Source organism: Hippopotamus amphibius, chromosome 3 (genome assembly GCF_030028045.1).
Source record: "Hippopotamus amphibius kiboko isolate mHipAmp2 chromosome 3, mHipAmp2.hap2, whole genome shotgun sequence".
In the NCBI taxonomy this organism is placed as follows: Eukaryota; Metazoa; Chordata; class Mammalia; order Artiodactyla; family Hippopotamidae; genus Hippopotamus; species Hippopotamus amphibius.
This window is the reverse complement of record NC_080188.1, coordinates 20,048,164-20,072,260: the sequence shown is the minus strand read 5'-3', so window position 1 is coordinate 20,072,260 and position 24,097 is coordinate 20,048,164. Positions and strand designations below refer to the sequence as shown.

Genomic DNA, 24,097 nt, shown 5'->3' with positions numbered 1-24,097 from the left:
ATCATACTATAAGAATTACTGGAAAAGTTCAGACCAGAGGAAATAAGTAAAAAATAGGGGACATTTTTAAATACCTTATTAATTGTCACAGTCTTGAACTAATTGGTGTCATATATTAATCTTAGATATACTCCTTATCTTGATGCCCAGAGTTTGGATGGAGTATTACTATTTTTCTTCTCTATTCTAGTTTATTACAGCATTTTACCCAGAAGCTACTATAGTTATTCAGGCTATTTTTATCTTAGTCCTTGTGGGTGCCAAAGACTAAACAGGTCTAAGAAACGTATGTTTTCAGGAACTTCCCTGGTAGCGCAGTGGTTAAGACTCTGTACTCCCAGTTCATGAGGCCCGGGTTTAATCCCTGGACAAGGAGCTAAATCTCACATGTATGCTGCAACTAAGAGTTTGCCTACCATAACTAAGGATGCCACGTGCTGCAACTAAGACCCAGCACAACCAAATAAATAAATAAATAAATAAAAGAAAACATGTTTTCCAATAATAAACATCCAATTTTCTATTTTCTAAGGTTATTTTATATTATTACTTTTCTTCTTTTGAAGCATAGATGTATCTAAATCTCAGGATATAAAGTTTATATTCAATTTACCCAGAAATCAATCAAGTCTAAGCCCAAATGCCTTTAGCCTTATTTAACAATAACAACAAGAATCTTTTAGTGTACAAGAGAATGCACATGCCAAGCCATTGTAAAGGCTTTACAGAATCTACTTTAAAGTTGTAAGAAGTTAGGCTATTTGGTCATATTAAAATCTAATAAAAAGGAAATGAAATATCTTCCACTTCTAACTCAGAAAATCAAAATTTTTCACCTTCAGAAATATTTGGTTGTTTAGAAGAATCCTTCCTTTCTTACCTATAAGGCTGTACTTTAATCCCGTGGTCTTGAAATTCCAGTGCTTTCTTAACAACAGCTTCATTTTCTTCTGGATAAACTGAACATGTACAGTAAACAACTGCTTGAGCTCTAGTAACTATATTTAAAGAAGATGGAATTAATATAATGACCCCATTAACAATCCTAAACATATTTATGTTTTCAAACGTCTGTCTGTACTAATTCCACATGGTTTTGATAAGAATTATTTCTACAGATGCTTGCATGGCTCCCCTTTAAAGCATGTGTCAATAATGGAGTCTGCAGCCAATAAATAAAGTAAATCTAACTGGATTGTATGGAAATCTAATCAATGGGACCAACCTGATTACAAACAAATAAATACTGCAGATTACCATAAGCTTGAGACTTCCAGTCATTCTTCTACAAGCCATATCATGTAACAAGTTAAAAGAACTCTAGAAACAGACAGACTTAGATGTGAATCCCAATTCTGTAACTTACTGCTTTATGAACCTGGGAAAATTACTTAACTCTCCGATTCTTCACCTGTAAAATGAGGTAATATTATTCCCTGCAATTCACTCACTTATTCACACTTACTGAGCACCTATGATGTGCTAGGTAGTGTTCTCGCCATTCAATATACGTACACAAAAATCCCTGCCCCAGGGAGCTTATTTTCTATGTTTCATTGACATAAGACATAAATAAATAAGAAAATTAGGGAATTCCCTGGTGGTTCTGTGCTTAGGACTCGGTGCTCTCACTGCCAAGGGCCCGGGTTCGATCCCTGATAGGGGAACTAAGATCCTGCAAGCTGTGCAGTGGCATGGCCCAAGGGAAAGAAAAAAAGAAAAAAATATATATGGCGTTAGGAAGGGACAAATGCTATAGAGAAAATTAAAGCAGATACGGAGGATGGTTAGTTTCAAGAGACTATCTTGCAATTTTAAATAGAGTAATCAGAGCAATAATTTTAAAAATGCATTATTTACCAACTTCCTAATCTTCCAACCAACTCATTTCATAGATCATATACATACTATCATATTCAAATTAATATTTTAATAGCATAATTAAAAGGGCAGAACTACTCTGTGTTTTCTATTTTGCCTTATTTCTACTTCACATACGCTATATCTTCATGGATTAAATCATCTATACCCTACACTTAGCTTTGAGTCTTTGGAGGTCAGAATTTATCCACTGATATCCCTAACAACCAGCTTAAAACCTGACCCAGAGTAGGCATTTGATACACATGCACTGAATTAACAAAAGCTTATGTAATTTCTCAGAGACTTCTAGATTTCCATATCTATGTGCGGAAGGGCATTGGTACTCAAATGTGAATGGTACTCAAAATCTAAATGCAATGATTGAAGCAATAATGTAAATATTTTAAGAGCCTTGTTAGCCAGACTTCAAGAGATCTAGGCTTTTTCTGTAATTGCATCTCTCTGTTTTCTTTTTAGTACTAAAAGAAGTAAAAGTTTGATTAAAATTGGGATTATAGAAGAGTTGTTGGGGGCAGGCACATGACAACAGAAAAACTACACTGAGTAAGAAGCCAAAGAAAAGAAATAAAGAAGATGAAACTGCATAACAATGGTTGCATGTAATTATTTTACTTCAGCATTAAAGAAGCTGTAAATTATTCTTGCTAACCTATGTTTAAAATGATAGGAAAGCATATGTTTTTGAGACAAATTGGTAAAAATAAATATTTTGTTATTTGCAGGAACTAAGACTGAGTGTTCTGGAAAATTCACTTATGGTTCACACATCATCGCCTGAATATAATAGATAAATGAAGCATGAATATTTCTAAGATTTACAGCATATTTTCAGATTGCACTGATAATAAACTTACATTTCATTGCATGTGTCAGCTGCTCATATTGCTGCTGAGCAAGAACATGAAGTTTATCTTCTGATGGGCCTCCTTGAGAGAAATCTTTAAGTAAAGCTGTATCTAAAAGGAAATAAATGATTTTAAATATATCAGTATTATTTCATATATTGCTATTATCACATTATTTAATATTTTAATCATTTTCCCTATTAATGAGTTTTCAAGGAAAATATTTATTAAAAATTAATAGTATTATACAAATACTGACAGAAGTATTAAGGTAATTTTGCTTAATTTTAATATTATTTTTCCTTTTTTCTCCAAGTTCTTATGATACAGTCATCCAACCGGCCAAAATAAGTCATTTAGGTATAAAAAGTAGAATGCAGTCAGTCTGGGTACTAATAGAGGGGAAAAAAGATTTATTTTCCAAGGTAGAAACTGATGGGCTACAGTCTGATCTGAGTAAGAGGTTACGGTTAAAAACATTAACTTACTAAAAGAAATTCTGGAAGAAAAAACTTCAGGAAAGAAAATGTATATCTTTATAATAGGTCAAGGAACAATAGATCAAGAAATTCTTATAGTAATTCTTTAAATTTCTAAAACTATTTTTCATATATTTCTTGATAATACTCACTAAGACATATTGAATACCACTCTGTATAGATTATTTTATTCAACAACCCCTTGAAGCATTATTAACCCTTTTAACACTGAAAAAACTGTTCAAGCAAACGTTAAACAGCTTCTCTAAGGTCACACAGCTACCAGTTCAGAGGCAGGTTCCAGCTTGGCAATCTGACCAAGTTTCCAACCCCTGTTTTATTCTGCCTCTCAGTAACTCCCTGGAGTATGAGAACCAATTCTTTTTACCATATATTTGGCTGTTCTCCATTCCAGTAATGTCACTAAAAGTTAAACTCCATTTCTTTCCAATTTAGTTTTACACTTCACAATTTCATCACTTTTTAAAGGACTATTTACTGTTTACACATTATTATACTCTAAAACCATATCAACTTACCTTTTTCACCCCATTGTTAAATAATTCCAAGTTGTTAGCAAAGAACAACTTCATATATTCCTAAAATATGATAATTTTTACGATAATCATTCTAAAAACGTTAAAATGCTTTTCAAACTAATTCATGATTTCTCACAAATCTGTCTTTTGGATTCATCCCCACTAAATTTATGACTAAGATATCTACCATAATCACTAGGTCAGCAGTTCCTCATTTGCTCTGGCTATTAGCTGATCAAAGGACAGTTTCCTTCAAAACCCTCCTTTTTTCCAGGTTTGCCAAAGACCACTTCTTGGTGTATCCATCACTTCTTCAAGGATTTCAAAATATTACCAACATCTAGGAAACTTTTTACTTTCCCTCTTTTTATCCTTTATAGTTCCCTTTGGGCTCCCCACCCCCGTCTCTAAACTACTTTTACCTATGGTTTATTTTGTTTTGCATTCCCACTTCGAGATGGCCCAGGATAAGGCCATTGTCTCACAGTAGTTCTGAGCTCTAGTTCTTTTGACTGCAATGCTTACTGTAGCTGCAGCTATTTCTTCCCCGCCTTTCAAAATCTAATTCTTCTTCTTTGATCATTTCCCAAAGTTAGTGTAGGAATTTTCTCAGTCTACCATACCCCCATCTGAGTTGGTTATTCTTCTAATTCTCTTGGAAAGAAATCTTCCGTAGCAAGACAGAGTTCCACATAGTTCAGTAGAAGCCCAGTTAAAAATTGTGTGGTATAGCGCAGGGGTCCCCAACCCTGGGCCACAGACCGCTATCCGTCAGTGACCTGCTCGGAACCGGGCTGCACAGCAGGAGGTGAGCAGCAGCGAGCAAGCCGAGCTTCATCTGTATTTACAGCCGCTTTCCTCCACCTGTCAGATCGGTGGTAGCATTAGATTCTCATAGGAGCCTGAACAATACTGTGAACTGCGCTTAAATGGGATCTAGGTTGCATATTCCTTATGAGAATCTAATGCTTGATGATCCGAGGTGGAGCTGAGGTGGGGATGCTAGTGCTGGGGAGCGGCTGCAAGTACAGATTATCATTAGTAGAGAGGTCTGACTGCACAGAGACCATAATAAATAGATGGCTTGCAGACTCAAATCAAAACCCTATCACCAGTGTTCCACAAGAGAAGCCACGGCAATGAGGAGCCCGCGCACCACAACGAAAAGTAGCCCCCACTCATCACAACTAAAGAAAGCCCGTGTGCAGCAACAAAGACCCAACACAGCCAATAAATAAATAAATTAAAAAAAAACCCTATCAGTGAGTGGCAAGTGACGATTAAGCGGCATCTCAGGGAGTAGACTGGATATAAGCAACACCCTTCAGGTGTCACAGTTTCCCATCACCCCCAGATGGGACGATCTAGTTGCAGGAAAACAAGCTCAGGGCTCTCACTGATTCTACACTATGGTGAGTTGTATAATTATTTCATTATATATCACAATGCAATAATAATAGAAAGAAAGTGCACAATAAATGTAATGCTCTTGAATCATGCTGAAACCATCCTCCCCTCCCCTCGGTCCATGGAAAAATTGTCTTCCACGAAACCAGTCCCTGGTGCCAACGAGGCTAGGGAATGCTGGTATAGTGGAATTCTCTATAGTGTAGTACAGTGCGATGTGCTAACTAATCTGAATTTGAATCCCAGCTTCAAATCTAGCTAAGTGACCTCAGGCAACTTGCTAAACTTGTCTGAATCTTGTTTTTTTTTCCCCTTTATAAAACAGAGATAATTAAATAACACTATCCTCACAAAGTTATTGTGAATATTAAGTTATAATGCATGAACACTTCCTAGACATCCACTGGGGCATAGTTGTGCTCCATAAATATTAGTTTCTTTCCCTCAATTTCTTTTTCTTCATTTTAGGTTCTGTCCTTGCTAGGAATAGAAAAGTTACTCAACATATTCTGAATGTTAGTGGAATGTCTTCTTTGTCTAATATTCTAATTAACTGTATCCATGACGTTCACTATAAACAAGGCATTAGAGTAGGCACCAATTTTAGTTAACATGCTGTGATTAAGAGCATGATTCAAAGGGCCAGAGTCAGAACGGCAGTGTTTGAATCCAGGCTCTGACACTTACTAGTCAAAAGACTCTGAGTGACTTCAACCTCTCTGATTCTCAGATTCCATACTGGTAAAAGAGAAATAATAAGAGTAACCACTTGAGTTCTCGTGAGGATTTGATGAAAAAAATCCAAGCAAAGTGTTTAGTTCAGTGCCTTATATATAAGTGCTCAATAAATGTTAATGTTAAATAATATTTCTTAATTTATTAAAGAAGGAAATAAAATATTCTCAGAATAGTTAATCTGAGATAGTCATATAAAACATACATACTGGGGGTTAAAGAAGTCAAGTTTGAAATAATCTGATTATGATTTAATTGGGATCATCTCAGAGCACAGGCTCTAGAGTCAGGCAGATCTAAATTTGATTCCTAGCTCTGTTACCAACTAGTTATGTGACTTTATAAAAATGAATCAGTCTTTCTGAGTCTCAGTTTTTTTAATCTATAAAATGCTGATAAATTTTAATGCCTATATCTTGAACTCTGGTATATAACAGAATAGCATACTGGCCAGCATCTGTTCTGACTGCCTACATCACTTTATCTATTAAACATTTTGAATATCTCCCTTGCCCGTTATCTCGTAGAACTGGTGTAAAGATTAAATGAGGTAATGGATGTAAAACACTTTATACATAATTGCTGCTCTATATATGGTAGTTATTCATTAATCAGATGTATTTGATATGTCATCTTAATGATTTTAAATAATTTCATTTCAAAAATATTAACAAATTTAAATAATTTAGAAATTAAAAATTAAAGCAAGTACCTTCATGCTCATTTAAAATAAATTCTACTGGATTGCTAACACCCAGTCCTGAACAACGAGGTAGCAGCAGAATCACTTTAACTTTCTGTAGCCTATGATCCTTTGATTCAAGGTTAATAAATGTCTCATGAAGTATTTCAATATCTGGGAGAAAAAAACACAGAAAATTTATGTAAAAATATTAACTAAAAATCTTAATGCAGTATGTAATTATTTCTATTTCTCATTGTTTATTTTAAAATCCTCAACCCCACAAAAAGTCATGTTAATGCAGTCAGAAAAGAGGATTATTTTCTGAAAACACCCTAAAGTTAATACATAAATTCTCTTAATAGAGTTCTTTCTCCTTCACTTGAGAGAATCATTTTGAAGTTTAAATATCTTCTATATAAAATATAATTTAAATTTTCCATTCTGAACTTCAGATTCCATTTAAAGCAGTATGATGTAGTGGAGGCAAACAGGTTTTAGAGGCAGAAATACCCAAGTTTGACTCCCAACTTCACTATTTACTATCTGTGTGACTCAATCTCTCTAAGCCTCAATTTTTTTATTTGTAAATGGGATAATAATGCCTACACCTCATCTAAGTGTAGAGAAGACTGAGATAAAGTAGTTGACTTAGCATGCTGCCTAGTATACAGTAAATGCTCAGTATTGATTATTTCCCTTTCTCATTTTTTATCCCCTTTTATATTCTATTTTTTCCAGAAAAAAAAATTTTTTTTTTATATTTTCATTTAGCATTTTATAATTTTTATTTAGGCACAGTCTAAAGGTCCCTCAGGGACCTTATAATTTAGTTTGAGTGTCTGCCTTCCCGCAGGTTATAACTATCTGTGACCCTATCTTAAGGCCACCCCTCCACTTCTGCAGTGGTTCCCATTCCCCTCATCTGCTGAGGAATCACTCTTGAAATTGCCCTACCCAGTCCCTTTCCCTTATCTGATCAATTCTTCCCTCTTTCTATTCTCTTCTGAAAAAAAATTTTAATCGTGGGCCTTTTTTCCCCCCTATTTTTAACTTTTTATTGCAAAAGTTTAAACACATTATGTCAAAAATTGACATAATATGTAATAAATTCTCAAGTACCCATTATGGTGCTTCAACAGTGAACCAATCATGCCCAATCTTGTTTCATCTGTATCTGCTCCCAGTTCCAACAGTCTCAGGCATGTCAAATTTTTTTTACAGTTTGTTTAAATCAGGATTTAGATAAGGTACATACATTGCAATTAGTTCATCTTATTTTAAATTTCTTTTTATTGATAGGTCCCCTTTCCATTTTTTCTTACCATTTATTTCATCATGAAACATGGTTTTTTGTACTACTAGAGTTTCCCACAGTCTGGATTTTGCTAATTACTTTCCTAGAGTGTAGTTTAACATGTTCCTATCTTCTGGGCTTCCTATAAATTAGTATTTGGATCTTTAGAGCTTAGTTAGATTCAAGCTCTTTGTTTTCTTTTTTTTTTTCTTGGTGGGTAGGGAGCACAAAACTATTTCACAAGTGGCATCACATTCATCCATTAAATTGCCTTTATGGGACCAGCAAAGGGGTTGCCAAATAGTCATATTCTAATTGTGTCTTCCCTTTTTCATTTATCACCTGGAATACTTCTAAAAGAAGAAACTTCCCTTCCTCTACTGCTTGGTTACTATTCTCTCTAGTTAACTAGGTAAAAATTCAAAGGGGTAATAAACATTTGAAGTAAAATGCTAGATCATAGGGCATGTATATTTTCAATTTTAGTGATTAATGATAGTTTTCCAAAGTCGTCGTACAAATTTACAATCCAACCAACGGTGTTTGAGCATTCCTAATGCTCCTTACCTTGCCAGCACATGGTACTACCATCTTTTTAATTTTAATCATTCTGTGGGTATATAGTGGTAAGTTGTGATTTGAATTGCATTTCCCTGATTACTAATGGAGTTAAGGTACTTTTACATAAGTTTTTTTGGTCTTTGTATACCCTCTTTTGTGGAATGTTTGGTCATGCTTCTTGCACATTTTCCAACTGGGCTGTCTTTTTTATTGTTAATTTGTGAGAACTGTTTGTGCACTGTGGGGAAAAACTCTTCATCAGGCTATATATACCCTCTCTACAGTTTGCCTTTGTGCTCTCTCAATACATAGAAGTCCTTAAATTTTTAAAATTTCACTGTAGTCCAATTTATCAATCTTTCCTTTTATTGTTGGTGCTTTACATGCTCTGTTTAAGAAACCTTTACCAACCCCAGTCAAGAAGTGTTTCTCCTATAATAAATTCTAGATTCTAGATTTGTGTAGATGGTGTGAAGCAGGGGTCATTTTTTCCCAGCGCCATTTACTAAAAAGACTTTCTCTTCGTTAATATCCTGTAGCATCAAGAGGACTGAATTAAATCTATACAGATCAACTTAGAGAGGAAACTTGTCTTTATGACATTTAGTCTGTCAATTCATGAACATTGTCTGTTGTTTCCATTTATTTAGATCTTCTTTCTTTCAATAACATTCCATAGTTTTGTGAGGAGGTCTTACACATCTTTTCCTAGATGTACTCCTAAATGTTTTATGTTTTTGGTTCATTGTAAAAGGTATCTGCTTCTTTTTCAAATTTTTGTTATTGGTATACAGAAACTAAATTTGTATGCTGACCTTGTATCTAGCAACACTGCAAAACTCATATGTGAAATCTATAGTTTACAGATTATTGTACTTTGTATTTTCCACATATATAATCGTCACCTATAAAGACAATTTTACTTCTTCCTTTACAATCTTTGTATCTTTTAGTTCTTCTTTTCCTTTGCCTATGATTCCCAGTACAATGTTGATTAAAAGTGGTGATGGCAGCCATGCTTATCTAATCCCTAATACCAGAAAGAAAGCTTTAAACATGCCATCAAGTATGATATTTGCTGTGTATATATTGGGTTGGCCAAAAAGTGCCTTTGGTATTTAAGTAAAAATAAAAGACCCATTTTTCATTTTCACCAAGAACTTTACTGAACAAAGTATTCACCCTTTTGTTCCACTACCTTCTGCCATTTTTCAGACAATTTCATAATTCCACCTTTTCAAAACTTTTTCTTTTTGAGCAAAGAACTGTTCCAGGTGTCTTTTACAGTCTTCCAAGAAATTGGAATTTTTTTCCATTAAGAGGATTTTGTAAAGACCTAAACAAATGGAAATCCAAAAGTGCAATGTCTGGTGAATACAGCAGATGAATCAGAACTTCCCAGCCAAGCTGTAACAATTTTTGCCTGGTCATCAAAGAAACATGCGGTCTTGCATTAACCTGACGGAATATTATGAGTTTTCTGTTGACTAATTCTGGATGCTTTTTGTTGAGTGCTGCTTTCAGTTGGTCTAATTGGGAGCAATACTTGTTGGAATTAATTGGTTTTCCGGAAGGAGCTCATAATAGAGGACTCCCTTCCAATCCCACCATATACACAACATTACCTTCTTTGGACAAAGACCAGCCTTTGGGGTGGTTGGTGGTGGTTCACTTCACTTGCCCCACAATCTCTTCTGTTCCACATTATTGTACAGTTTCCACTTTCCATCGTCCATCACATTCGTTTTAAAAACGGAACATTTTCATTACGTTTAAGTAGAGAATCGCATGCAGAAATATGGTCAAGAAGGTTTTTTTCACTTAACTTATGTGGAACCCAAACATCAAAGCAAGTGATATAACCAAGCTGGTGCAAATAATTTTAAACACTTGATTTGGATATTTTGAGTAGGTCAGCTATCTCCCACATGGTATAACGTTGATTGTTTTCAATTAATGTCTCGATTTGATCACTATCAACTTCAACTGGTCTACCTGACCGTGGAGCATCGTCCAGAGAGAAATCTCCAGCATGCAACTTGGCAAATCACTTTTGAAATGTTATATCTGTCACAGCACCTTCTTCATATGCTGCACAAATTTTTTTTGTGTGTTTCAGCTGCATTTTTACCTTTCTTGAAATTAAATAAAGCATAATATGCCAAAAATGTTGCTTTTCTTCTATCTTCAATATTAAAACGGCTACATAAAAATTCACCAATTTTGATGTCTTTTTTTAAATGCATGCTGATATGACAGCTGTCACAGTCTAACAAAATTGTTTTGAATGAAGTTAATGACAACTAAGTGCTACTAGAGCCATCTTATGCAAAAAAGGAACCTTCTGGGCAACCCAATATATATAAAATGAATGAATGTTAAACTTTATCAAATTTCTTTTCTGCATCTATTGAGATGACCATATGATTTTTCTCCTATTAACGTAATTACATGTATTCATTTTTAAGAGTTAAACCAACTTTGTATTCCTAGAATAAATCTAGCTTATTTATAATGTATTATTCTTATATATTTCTAGTTTGCTAATATCTTATTTATTTCAGTAAGCTAACATTTATTTTCACAAATGTGCTAATAAGTGGAACTATCAGCACATTTGTTTTTGATATCAAGATTATAAATGAACTGGGAAGTAGTCCTTTTTCTATTCTCTGAAAGAGTATTATTTCTTCCTTAAATGACTGAAGGTTTTTAAATTTTTTTTTTGCTTTGTGAGTGAGGGAGATTTTCAATTATGAATTTAATAGACATTAATATTCACTAATTTTAAGATCTTAATAAAGACAAGAGTATTCAGATTTTCCTTTTTCTTCTTGTGTCAGTTTTGGTAAGTTGTGTTGTTCCAGGAATACACCAATGTCATCTAAATGTTCAAGTTTGCTCATAGTATCTTTTTATTATGTTTTAAATGTCTCTGGGATCTGTAGTAATATCTCCTTGTCCATTACTGATAAATGAATTGTTTTATAAACTTTTTTTCTTGAAAAGCTGAATTAAATTAATATACTTTACCCATTTTTAATTGTGATATATGTCTTACTATTGTTTACATATTCTAGATACAAGTCCCTTATTACATATGTGACTTGCAAATATTTTCTCCCATTCTGTGGGTTGTCTTTTCACTTTCTTGACAGTGACCTTTGAAGAACAAAAGTTTTTCATTTAGATGAAGTTCAATTTATCTTTTCTTTTGTTGTACTCTTGGTGTTTAAACAACCACTGCCATATTCAAAGTCACAAAGTTTTACCCCTGTGTTTTCTTCTAGCAGTTGTATTTCCTACAATTAGGTCTTTGATCCAGTTTGAGTTAATTTTTGTATATGATTTGAGTAAGAGTCCAGCTTCATTCTTTTGCACGTGGATATCTAGTTATCCCAGCACCATTTGTTGACAAGACTATTCTTACCTTGTTGAATGGTCTTGGTGCACTTGTCAAAAATCAATTGACCATACATTTAAGATTTTACTTCTGGGTTTTCAATTCTATTCCATTGATCTATATGTTTATCTTTATGACAGTACCAGATTGTCTTGTTTACTAAAGCTGTGTAGGGAGTTCTGAAACCAAGAAGTGTGAGTCCTGTAACTTTGTTCTTTTTCAAGACTGTTTTGGCTATTCCAGGTCCCTTGGATATCCATGTAAATTTTATGACAGAATGTCAATTTCTGCCAAAAAGCCAGCTGGGGTTTTTATAGCAATTGCATTAAGTCTGTATTTTTTCATGGATTCTTTAGAATTTTCTATATACAGAGCATTTTATCTGCTGATTCTAGATAATGTGGCTTTATATATTTTGAGACTATGTTATTATGTGCATACCTCTTTAGTACTGGTATATTTTCCTGATGAATTAAACATGCTTTAACTATATTTCTAGTAATTTTTATTGACTTAACACTACTTTCTCTGTAGCTCTTTTTGTTAGTATAGTCACTGAACATCTTTTTTCTGTCCAAGTTTTTTTTTTTAATACCCTTTTATGTAAGGGATATCTCTTATAAACAGCATTTTAAAGTTGATTTTTAAAAATACAGTATTGATGTTGTCTTGCAATCCAAATATCAGTCATGCATATTTAATGTTTATTGATTGTTTTATATATACATATATATTTTTTAAAGTTTAATCTACCTACTTGCCTCCTATTTGTTCTGCCTTTTATACATTACAATGGTGATTACAATTCCATATTCCACCCCTCCCCCTTAGCTATTAGTTTTACATTCTTTTCTTATTTGTTTATTGATTGCCCCCAATACTAAAACACATACCACTGACTTAATAGTTTACTACTTTTATCATTTCTTAGACAAAGCAAGGATGATAGAACACATTAATACCATTTCCTTTTCTAAATTATGTGCCATTGTTGTAATGTATTTTAATTATATATAACATATTTTTAGCTCCATATTAGTTTACAATCCCACAAGACATTAGCCTACAATTTTTAGATTTACCTATGTACTAAACCTTTTCCATTGCTCTTCATTTCTTCCAACATCTACAACCTTCTGTATGAGATAATATCTCTTCTACTCAAATGATAATCTTGAATATACCCTTCATTGTATCTGCTGGTGACAAACTCAGATTCACTTTCTTCCTAATTCCTTTTCTCCTCTCTTTCTAGGTTCCAGATCACAACATACATGAGATCACTGAGTCTCATGTGTATTTTATGATCTCTTCCACATCCTTTTGTCTCCTGATACTTCAGTCTGGATAGCTTCTTCTGACTGATCAGTTCACTTATTCCTTCTTTTAGTTTTAATCTACTGTTAAATCTATTTATTTCTTAATTTCACATATTGTATTTTTCAGTTCTAGAATTTTCTTTTAAGCTTTTTAAAATTATAGTTTCCAGTTCTCTGCTAAAATTCTACAACTTGTCATTTAGTCTCTTTAGCATATTAATCATAGTTAAAGTCCACATCTGGTATCTCCAGTACCTGGACCTTCTGCCGGTTTGCTTCTATTGCAGTGTTTTTCTCCTTATTTCACTCACATCTTTCTTCTATTTTGTCTGACTTTTTTTTTTTTTTTGAGTGCCAGATACTGCACTGAAAAAATTTAGGAGATAATATGAGATCCAGGATGATGTTACTTTCTTCCAGAGAGAATTCACTTTTGCCTCTGGCAATCCCAGATCACCTTAATCCAGTTGGGTATTGAGATGATTGGAATTTGGGCTGTAATTCATCAGAGGACTGATCACTACCCAGGGTATACTTCTGTGCTTCAATGAAATCCTGGGTTTTTACCAGTCTACCTCTGCATGTCAAGCCCTGAATTCTACTTATTGTCTCTCTGACCCCGTGAATCTGTTAAAAGATTCGTTTAGTTTTTCAGCTTTACTGAACCTATAATAAAGTGTCATCTTTTGTCACAGCATGATCCAATGGAAAAATTTTTTAAAAATAAGGAGCCTAAGGACTTAGCATCTGGTTCCAGATATTACCCTTGTCCCTTAAGCACTCCTGTGATTTTCTTAATTATTAAAAGATGACAATTTCTGCCATTTATTTTAATTATTGTTTGAAACTCAAATTATGTAGTAGCTGAATGTCAAGCAATATACCAAAGTGCCAATACATTCATTAAACTGCAGTTGTTTAACCAATATTAAGCAACAAGAACAGCCTGACATAATACAGATTAGTGGGGATTTTAGGAGTATAGTTCATAGAGTTTTACATTACAAAAAATAACAAATCCAAATATTTTTAACATTTCTAAATCTTACAGAACATTATAATCAAACAAATAAATATCTGTACATACTTTCACATCCCATTTTTGTGAAAAGGTTCTTCAGCTCAGGATCCTTAGCTTGTGACTGTACTCCACACACAAATATTTTTGAGTTATTATTATTTGTTAAGACTGACATATGGGCAACTGTATACCACGAACCTGTATTGACCATTAAGATATCATCATCCATATTTAATAAAGCCTTTACAGAATGGACAGCAAGACTTCGAGATTTGTCCTACAAGATAATGGTATGATTAGAATTCCAAAGGGTTTGGCTAGAAGCATGTACTGACTTCTTTTTGCCTTAGGTAAAACAAACTATTCACAGAAAATCTGAAGACATACCTAACCCATTTGAGTTTAAAACATCTTAATATATGTTAAAATATAAACTTAACAAAGATAACTAATATAAACTGATTTAAAACAATACCCTAACTTTGTTTAGCCTAAATTATGACTATCATTTAACTTTTATACAGTGATAAGGCAATGCCAAAATCCTCAAAATGTGATTAATAGATTACTGATGTCCTGCCTTAGCTCCCATTCTTAAGCCTTCATGAAAATGTACTCATCTGCTACTGCCATTCTCTCTTTCCCATTACATTGTCATCTAAATGGCTGCTAGCTCACACAGATTAAAAGTAAGATGGTTGACAAGCTTATAAAAGGGGGCCGGACACATGAGTTTCTGCAGCTGATCTCAGTGCTCAATAACGTGTCACAACAAAATAAGGCCAAGAGACTCTGGCCAAGAATGCAGGTACTGTGAAGGGATAAACCTTATAAGACCATGTTGAATCCAAGGCAAGAACTGGAATCTAAGGACATAAAAATCTCTTGGGCCTTTTATTTTTCATTCTATTGAAACCACATTATACCTCACATTCTCTTTCTGCATTGGTAGCCATTATATACATCTCACAAATCAAAGCTGTAGGACTATAGTAAAGAAATAATGGGAAAGTATTACACACTGCATCTCCAAATACAGGATGGCACTAGCATCCTTCCCAGAAATGGAAGGAAGAAAAGGAATCATTGTGCTTTCTCTTGAATCCTCCTTTGGGAGAGAAAATTTTAACCCTTCAGCTGTAGACAATACAAGTTCCCCCATCTATGGTATCTAGGCAGGAAAATATGTTCTTTACAATATGCCCACTTCAAAGGGGGCAAAGATGACAAAGTATAACAGGAACACTGATTGTAGGGGTACTAATTTTATTCAAGGTGAAAATTATGCCTTATAAACCTCCTTGATAATCTATACAAAATATAACCAATTTCTTAGGTTTTATTTTTAAGTGGAGGAATTCTTTGGGTGAGCAGGCTTATTGAGAATCACAATGAAAGTAAAATGTTAGTTTACCTGAAATACAAGTTTATAATCTTTGAAAAGATCTATATTTAGAAGATCACTTTTAAGATGAGATGGAAAAATTAAGACATCATAGCAATGTTGATCCACAGCAAAGACTTTATTATCAATATGCAATACAGATTTGACTTTATTATAGCCTCTTTTCTTCAAACTATTATAAACTTCTTCAGGGCTGTAAATATACAACATTAGGTTGTAATTACAAATATAATACATCAAAAGTGTATTTAACACTCGAATCTTTTTCCTACAATAAATAAAAATATCACTGCATATATTGCAACTAATGGAACTTACAATTTTAGCCAACAATAAGTTGAAAAACAGAGATAAGAAATTTAACACATTTATGTAATTAATTTTGGTAATCTGGTGATAAAATCCTGAACCAAACTATGATTCCCCAATCACTCCCCCAAGTGAGCACCCCCATCCATTAAAAAGGTAACATTTCTTATCACATTATTTTGAAAAGCAAGTGACTTGAATAACAAATTTGATTAGAACTCTTACCTGATTTTACAAGTATTTATCCAAGCATAAAGTGGCAAAGTGGAGGCCCTTAGTTCCTGGTTCCTAACTGTTTCTGGAAGAATGTGGTAAATTGAAAGGGCATCATGTTTGATTCGACATCTTGCCAATGCCGCTGCCAATTTTGTCTTAAAACTAAAGACAGAAAATCCATTCTTGGTAAGTACTGCACTGAAGACAAGACTATCAATTTTCCACTAGAAACATTAACAATTAGATTTAGAATTTTCACAAATACTTCTATAATTCTATTTCAAATTTTTGAAGTTTAAAATTAAAATTTGTTATATTTAAAAATGAAAATCCAATAATCCTGCTTCTTTTTTTTCAGTTTTTGCTATCTCTGTATAGTTGTGTATCTCCTCAAATATTTATAACAATTGCTGGTTGAGAGGCAAATTTTATGTAGTGAAAAAGGTGTAGGATTTAGAGTCAGACAAATCTGAAGTTAAATTTATGCTCTGTCACTTACTAGCTGTGTGACCTCAGGTGCGATACTGAATCTCTCATCAGCCTCAGTTTTCTCATCTGTAAAATGTGATCAGCTTACCTTGCTATTAATGTGGAGATTATTACCATGTGTGTAAAATAATTAGCACAGTGCCCCGCATATGGCAGGCACTCATTATAGATCAGTTATTATTATCAGAAATGGCAACAGTGTACTCCTGAAAAGATTAAGGAACTTTCATGAATCTGTATCAAGTCTTTCCCAGTTCTGACTACCCCATATCTCAAAGTTGCAAATAACAGAAAAGAGAAACAAGAACTGGTTAGCATAACCATGAAGACCCAATGATTTTTTTTTAATGTCATAGACCAAATTTTTAATAAATGAGAATAAAGAGCTTACTCTTGACCTATATTCATAGCATTTTCACAATAGGAATCTAATTGAATAATACACTTCAAAGATAACCTTGAATGAGAAATGAGGAAGGGATGCCACAAAAAAGTCAAGTTCCTTGAGAATGGTGTATGTGGCTGCAGAAAGCTTAATAAGAAACAGATAGGGACTTCTTAGGTGGTGCAGTGGTTAAGAATCTGGCTGCCAATGCAGGGGACATCCCTGATCCAGGAAGATCCCACATGTCCCGGAGCAACTAAGCCCGTATGCCACAACTACTGAACCTGCGCGCCTAGAGCCCATGCTCCACGAGAGAAACCGCTGCAATGAGGAGTCCACGCCCCACAATGAAGAGGAGCTCCCACTCACTGCAACTAGATAAAGCCCATGTGCAGCAACAAAGACCCAATGCAGCCAATAAATAAATAAATAATATTTAAAAAAACATTTTTAAAAAAGATACAGATAGAGATGGTGGGGCAGGGAAGGAGGGAAAAACAGGGAGGGAGAAAGAGAACATAGAGGCACTTGAGGAGGAGAAGGAAGGATTATCAAACATTAAGCCTTCTAGGGCTATAACAGAATTAGATTTGTGGAGTGCTATGTCCTAATGTCACAGAGCTACAGCAAGGAACATTAAAAATAATTGTATAATATATTAATGCACATCAAAGAATAAATTAAAATAAAGGGGATGAGTTACTGTTCCATATTATACACTGAGATATTTCTAAGAACAGACTGTTTCTGACTAAACAATCCTTCCAAATACCTACACAGACTGCTATGATGTAAATGGAAGCAAAAATAGCCTTTCCCAACATTCTGGACCCAGAAGTCCATCTCCTGCTACAATTTGAATGTTATCGCAGAGTTGCTTAATTATCTCTTTTTATCAGCATCCCTGTTGTACATACAGCCAGAGTTTTCTTTCTATATGTTAAATGATGGTTATATAATTCCTAAGCTTAAATCTCTTTTTTTAATTTAATTTTTTTGGCTGCATTGGGTCTTCGTTGCCACGTGCGGGCTTACTCTAGTTGTGGTGAGTGGGGGTTACTCTTCTTTGCAGTGTGCAGCCTTCTCATTGCAGTGGCTTCTCTTGTTGTGGGGCATGGGCCCTAGAGCATGCGGGCTTCAGTAGTTGTGGCTCACGGGCTCTAGAGTACAGGCTCAGTAGTTGTGGTGCACAGGCTCAGCTGCTCCAAGGCATGTGGGATCTTCCTGGACCAGGGATGAAACTCACGTCCCTGCACTAGCAGGCAGATTCTTAACCACTGTACCACCAGGGAAGTCCCCCTAAGCTTAAATCTTAAATGAACGAACTAGCTACAGGCCAGAATCCAAACTTTATCATGACACACAAGGATATTAATAATTTAACTTGAACCAACTCTCCCTTTCTCAATTCCCACCACTCCCATCCATAAATCTATCTCTAGTCTCACACTGAGCTATTTGCCACTCTTGCTAATATGCCACATCCACTCCCCTCTTTCTCTGCTTTGCTCTTCCTCTGTCTCTCCAGCCAGTATGGTTTGGACTCTGCAATCAGATCTCCTGGGTTCAAATTCTGGTTCCACTAACTGCTAGCTATGTGACTTTAGACTAGTTATTTAGCATCTCTAAGCTCTAGGAATTAGGAATTAGTATCTAACTTATAGAATGGTTGCAAAGATACTTTTGAAAATGTATTTAAAGTTAAGCTATTCAAGAAATGATAATGATTAATATGCTTATTCTTTTGTTACTAGTATCAAGTACTGTTATCAGACCTGGGCTACAAAGATTAAAAGATAATTTCTACCCTTAAGTAATTTATAATTAGGTGGTAAAACGGACATATAAACAATTATAATTCAACATGATTAATGTTATAAGATACATAGATAAAGTAGAAAAAAAGAATCAGCCTAAAGGGACTTCTGAGAGGAGGAGAAACCTGAACTATTAAAGAAGAGCAAGAATTTTCCAGACCACGAGAAGAGAAAAAACATACAGACAGAGGGCAGAGCACTGTAAAAATAAGGAGACGTTAAACAGCAGAGCATATTTACAGAGCAACGTTTCCATTTAGAGTAGAAACCTACTGGTTTCTATTCTAAGCACCACTTCCCTTCTGGGAATAAAAACTTCCCCTCTTCTGAAATATGTTCCTCTCCTCCTTCCATTCATGTAATTCTCTTGGGAGGTGTCCCTAACTGACTCTGTCTCCTTGACCACAGTTGACTGGTAGAGGGTGAGCACTTGACCCAAACCAGAGTCAAGCAAATTTCTGTGTATAGCAACTGAGAGTCAAGCCAGTCTTTCTAGTTTTATGCTGTACAATATAAAGCTGAGTTGTTAGCAGCCACGTTTCCCATTCTATGAACAGAAAAAAAAGATACAAGAAGGAAGCTTAAGTACACAAAGAGGCAGAGACTAGAGTCGAAGAGAGTCCTGATGATACTCGAATCACAGGATTTGGTTAGTATAATCATAGCCACATCAATCTCCTTCCTGCAAGTCTCATTGTTCAATTCTTCGGTGAGATACCTTATAATAAAATTTCTCTTTTGTCTAACCTAGCTTAAGTTGGAGTCCTGTTGTCAAAAAAGAATCCTACTTGAACTTCCCTGGTGGCATAGTGGTTCCAATGCAGCGGACATGGGTTCGAGCCCTGGTCCAGGAAGATTCCACATGCCACAGAGCAAATAAGCCCGTGTGCCACAACTACTGAGCCTGTGCTCTAGAGCCCAAGAGCCACAACTATTGAGCCCATGTGCCACAACTATTGAAGCCCCCGTGCCTAGAGCCCGTGCTCTACAACAAGAGAAGCCACCACACTGAGAAGCCCGCGCACTGCAACGAAGAGTAGCCCCCGCTCTCCGCAACTAGAGAAAGCCCTCATGAAGCAATGAAGGCCCATCATAGTCAATAAATAAATGAGTAAATAAATAAATAAATAAATAAATAAGAAGCTGTTCCTTGTGGAAGATTCCACTCCCTTTAAAAAAAAAAAAAAGATTCCTACCTAATATACCATTTTCTCTCAGTTTATTTTTTAATGAAATGGGTTTTACTCCTTTTTGGCTTCAAATTCTCAGAAATTTTATCTAACAATGAACAAAATATATGAAGTTTTTTTGTTGTTGGTTGTTTCTGTTTCTGTTTTGGCTGTGCCACAGAGCTTGTGGGATCTTAGTTCCCTGACTAGGGATTGAACCCAGGCCCTCTACAGTGAAAGCACCAAATCCTAACCACTGGATTGCCGGGAAATTCCCAAAATATCTCGCGTTTTGGAGTGCCATTAGTAATGCCTAACACAAAAGAAATATGGTTCTCTTTAAATATAAATTGAATATTTTCTTAATGCCAAAGGATAATCTTCAGTGAACTGCCTGAATTTCCCATACAAATATAAAATCAGACATCGTACTGACAACTGTTTCAGAATATTCACTAAGTAAGTGAAATGCGCTTAGAGTTTCCAAAGAATGGGGGGAGAGAATGAGAGACAAACACCCATAAACAAGTGTTTAGGGAACATTTTGGTAAATGAGAAACTCTGGAGCATTATGTGAAAAAGAAAATTGGGAAAAAGAAGAACGGGGATATATCCATGCAAACATGATTCATCCCAAAAATCCATGGTTGGTTTTAACATTCATAAATCATTCAATGTGAATTACCTTACCACATTAATAGAATAAAAGAAAAAAAAATGATCATTTCAGGGACTTCCCTGGTGGCACAGTGGTTGAGAATCTGCCTGCCATTGCAGGGGACACAGGTTTGATCCCCGGGCCAGGAAGATCCACATGCCACAGAGCAACTAAGCCCGTGTGCCACAACTACTGAAGCCCACATGCCTAGAGCCCGTGCTCTGCAACAAGAGAAGCCACTGCAATGAGAAGCCCGCTCACCACAACTAGAGAAAGCCAAAGCGCAGCAACAAAGACCCAATGCAGCAATAAATAAATAAATAAATTCACTTTTTTTTAAAAAAGGACTACATAATCATTCATATTTTTAAAAAAAATGATCATTTCAGATGATCATCCCTAAACTCTGATCTCTGTTTTTCTTACAGTTTCCCTCTTGAGATACTCCTTCCTGCACTGCAGTTGGAAAGTACCTGTAGGCATAAAGCCAGGACTATTCTAAGGCTCACCTCATTTGTTTTCATTCTCTCAAGGATCAAATTTCTGTGCTGCTTTTTGTCTAATGTCCAAAATCTTTGCCCCATATCTTTTGTCCATCTAGTTGTTTACAGGGGGAATATAGTTTGATCCAAGATACTCTGTCATGATTATATAATTACATTTTTAAAATATCACTTTACCTACCATGTGTAATGGACTGTGAAAAAGTAAGAGTTACAGAGAGGGAATGAGGACTACTCTTGCAGTAGCCCAAAGTGACAGATTATAGTGGCTTGGATTTGGATAGTAGGAGCAGAAATGGAAACAAGTAGACACATTCCACATGTTTTCCAATTGGAGTTACAAAATTTAATGTATTAGGTGTGGTATAGGCACAGGGCAGGGCAGGAAAGAAGAATCAAGGATGATATCTACGTAGCTGGTGGTGCCTTAATTGTAATGGGAAAGACTTCAGGACAGTCTTGGGTAGTTTGGGAAGATGGACTACTAAGTTTTTCCTCTCCTTCTGCCTCTCTAGTCTTTCACTGCCCATTCTCCAATTTTGCCTCACCAAAGTCCAACAAATTATTTGGCAGAATCAGATTCCTGGGCTAGTGTGTGGCAGGGGGAGTAAGAAAAGAAGAAGCTGTGGTCTCCTTTTATTTAACTCAGTCACATAGTATTTAAAAGATAGTTGCGTTTTGTAAAAGGAATGAATTCTTAAAGACCTTGCATAGGTCAAAAATGATACTAGGTGTCATCTTGGATTATACCTCTAAAGCCATGAACAAATGAAGAAAAAGATACAAGTTGGTATACAGAGTGATAAAACACAAGGATCTCTGGTAGAGAAAATAACAACAAAGATCAAACACAATTTTCATAAGGAGGAAATAATTTTCATTCAATTTCTTGCTAAATAATTTCTTCTATCACCTCTTAAAATTAAGTCCTCATCTTCTTGGTAGAAACTTACTAAAGTATACTTCAAGTTTACAATGATTCTATTTCCCTGGGGACAACAGTGCCCAGCCCCAAGGCCCAGATGATCTACAGAGGTTGGCTGCCAACACTCTGTATCAGTTCACAACTCTACTCCATCGGCTGTGCAGGACTGGCCCAGGGGAATGCATCTAATCCACATGGAGCCAATCGAATTCCCAGGGGAGGGGTTAGAATTTAGAATTGAAGTGTAGAGACAACAAATTAGCCTAAGTGAAGAAACTAACATACAACTGTAAGAAGTAAGCTCAACACCTGAGGTGCAATAGTAGGCTTTTCTCCATGCAGACTAGAGAAGCAGAGAAGGCAGAACTGCAGAGAAAAGGAGAATGAAGCAGGTATTAAGAGAGAAGCAGAGGTTAAAAAGTTAGAGACAAAGAAGCAGAGATACAGAAAGTCTTGACATCTTTCCAGTTCCTGATTTCATCCTCTTCCTGAGTCTCTGAGTTGCCTGAGACATTCCAATATCTTTATTAGAACATTTTCCATTCTGCTTAGGCTAACTGAAGATGGCTTCTATTACTTGCACGCTAAAACTCTTGATTAAAACCCTATAGTGTTATCGTTATACATGTATTTTCTCAGCATTATCTTTTTCATTACACATGGATTTTCTCAGCATTATCTTTATACAAGTACACTGCACTACCATTCTCTGCAATTCAATCACTAAATACATGCATCTCTCCTATAGCATATTATGAATTGAGTATAACATGAATTGGGTATAAAATAACTTATTAATGTGGGAATAAGATCTGCATTATATGAAGCTTTATTGGTTTGGGTAGGGGAAAAAAATGTTGTACTGACAAGAATGTAACCAGGTATATATGTCAAGGCAGGAGGGAGCATGGTGTGTATTACGGGGAAAGGGAAAAATTTAGGGAATCAGAAACCTTAGACAATAATACCTTCTTGTTCTTCAGGCCTCCTGAGCCACGGCCTTTGCTTGTCCTATTTCCTACCTGCCTTGCGAGCATTCTCAGCTAAAATTCTGCTGCTGATGAATCCACAGTCTGGTCTTTCTTACTTGGTTGGAGCCCTGTGGCTCTCCTGGCTGCTAACCTCAACTTTCATTATGCTCACTGAGACTAAGTTGAGACTTCCATGAAAATCTCCTGAGTCCTCACTAAATCAAACAGAAACTGAGAGCAGCTCACGAAAGCTGAAACTCAGAGCCTGTTCCAGAGCATATCACCTCACCAATTTTTCTCTGATGTATCTGAACCCATCCTGGGTGGCCATCCTCAGAGGCAGGTTGCCAAGTACTGGTATGGGGGTGAAGCAGTTGCCCAGAAACCTCAGTAGTAAACAGGGGCAAGATCCTTGCTTATCTAACACAAAGGGTACATACATCCAATTGCTTTTGTTTTTTTCCATCCCCAAATTTCTCATGGCTACAACTGACATGAGATATGACTACGTCATATCTTTCATCTTCTAGAGTACTTCAGCCATGACTCCCTATCTTAAGTGGAAGGAGTAGTAGCATATAAATGGTTAAATCTTGGGCTCTGGAGTCTGCATTCCTGAATGTGTATTCTGGCTACTCCTCTTTCTAACACTATGGCATTAGGCAAGTTCCTTTAACATGTCTGTGCCTCAGTTTTCTCATGAGTAAAAATAGAGGTTGGTAACAATATCCACCTCAAAGAGTTGTTATATAAAGAGCTTCTTATAATAGTGATTGATACATATTAAGTGTTCAATAAAGGTAAGTTATTACTATAACTCCATTACATGAGTCCTCTGGTCTCAATCTTCAATACTTTAAATGAAACTGCTTGAGTTTCCCCTAACAATATAAAATGAGATATGACAACTGTTTCAGATTATTCACTTGGTGAAAATCTTCCCACAAGATTGCTGTTGTTGCTATATCATGCTTTCTATTAAGGTTCAACAGTATAATAACAAAAGCCCTAACAACAGCAGCATTTAACACTGACTGACCATCTACCACGTGTCTGACTAAGCTCAGCATTTTACACA

The 24,097-nt window shown here is 35.4% G+C and overlaps 1 protein-coding gene across 1 annotated transcript in view; it reads right to left on the bottom strand.

Moving 5' to 3' along the window:
• Positions 1-24,097, bottom strand: part of NSUN7 (NOP2/Sun RNA methyltransferase family member 7) — a 54,779-nt gene that overhangs the window by 15,445 nt on the left and 15,237 nt on the right. Inside the window, exons 5-10 of the mRNA XM_057728310.1 lie at positions 16,112-16,264; positions 15,587-15,770; positions 14,239-14,449; positions 6,602-6,745; positions 2,739-2,840; positions 881-998 (exon numbers count right to left, since the gene is read on the bottom strand). Of these exons, the coding sequence (XP_057584293.1) occupies positions 881-998; positions 2,739-2,840; positions 6,602-6,745; positions 14,239-14,449; positions 15,587-15,770; positions 16,112-16,264 (912 nt within the window). The remainder of the gene's footprint in view (positions 1-880; positions 999-2,738; positions 2,841-6,601; positions 6,746-14,238; positions 14,450-15,586; positions 15,771-16,111; positions 16,265-24,097) is intronic.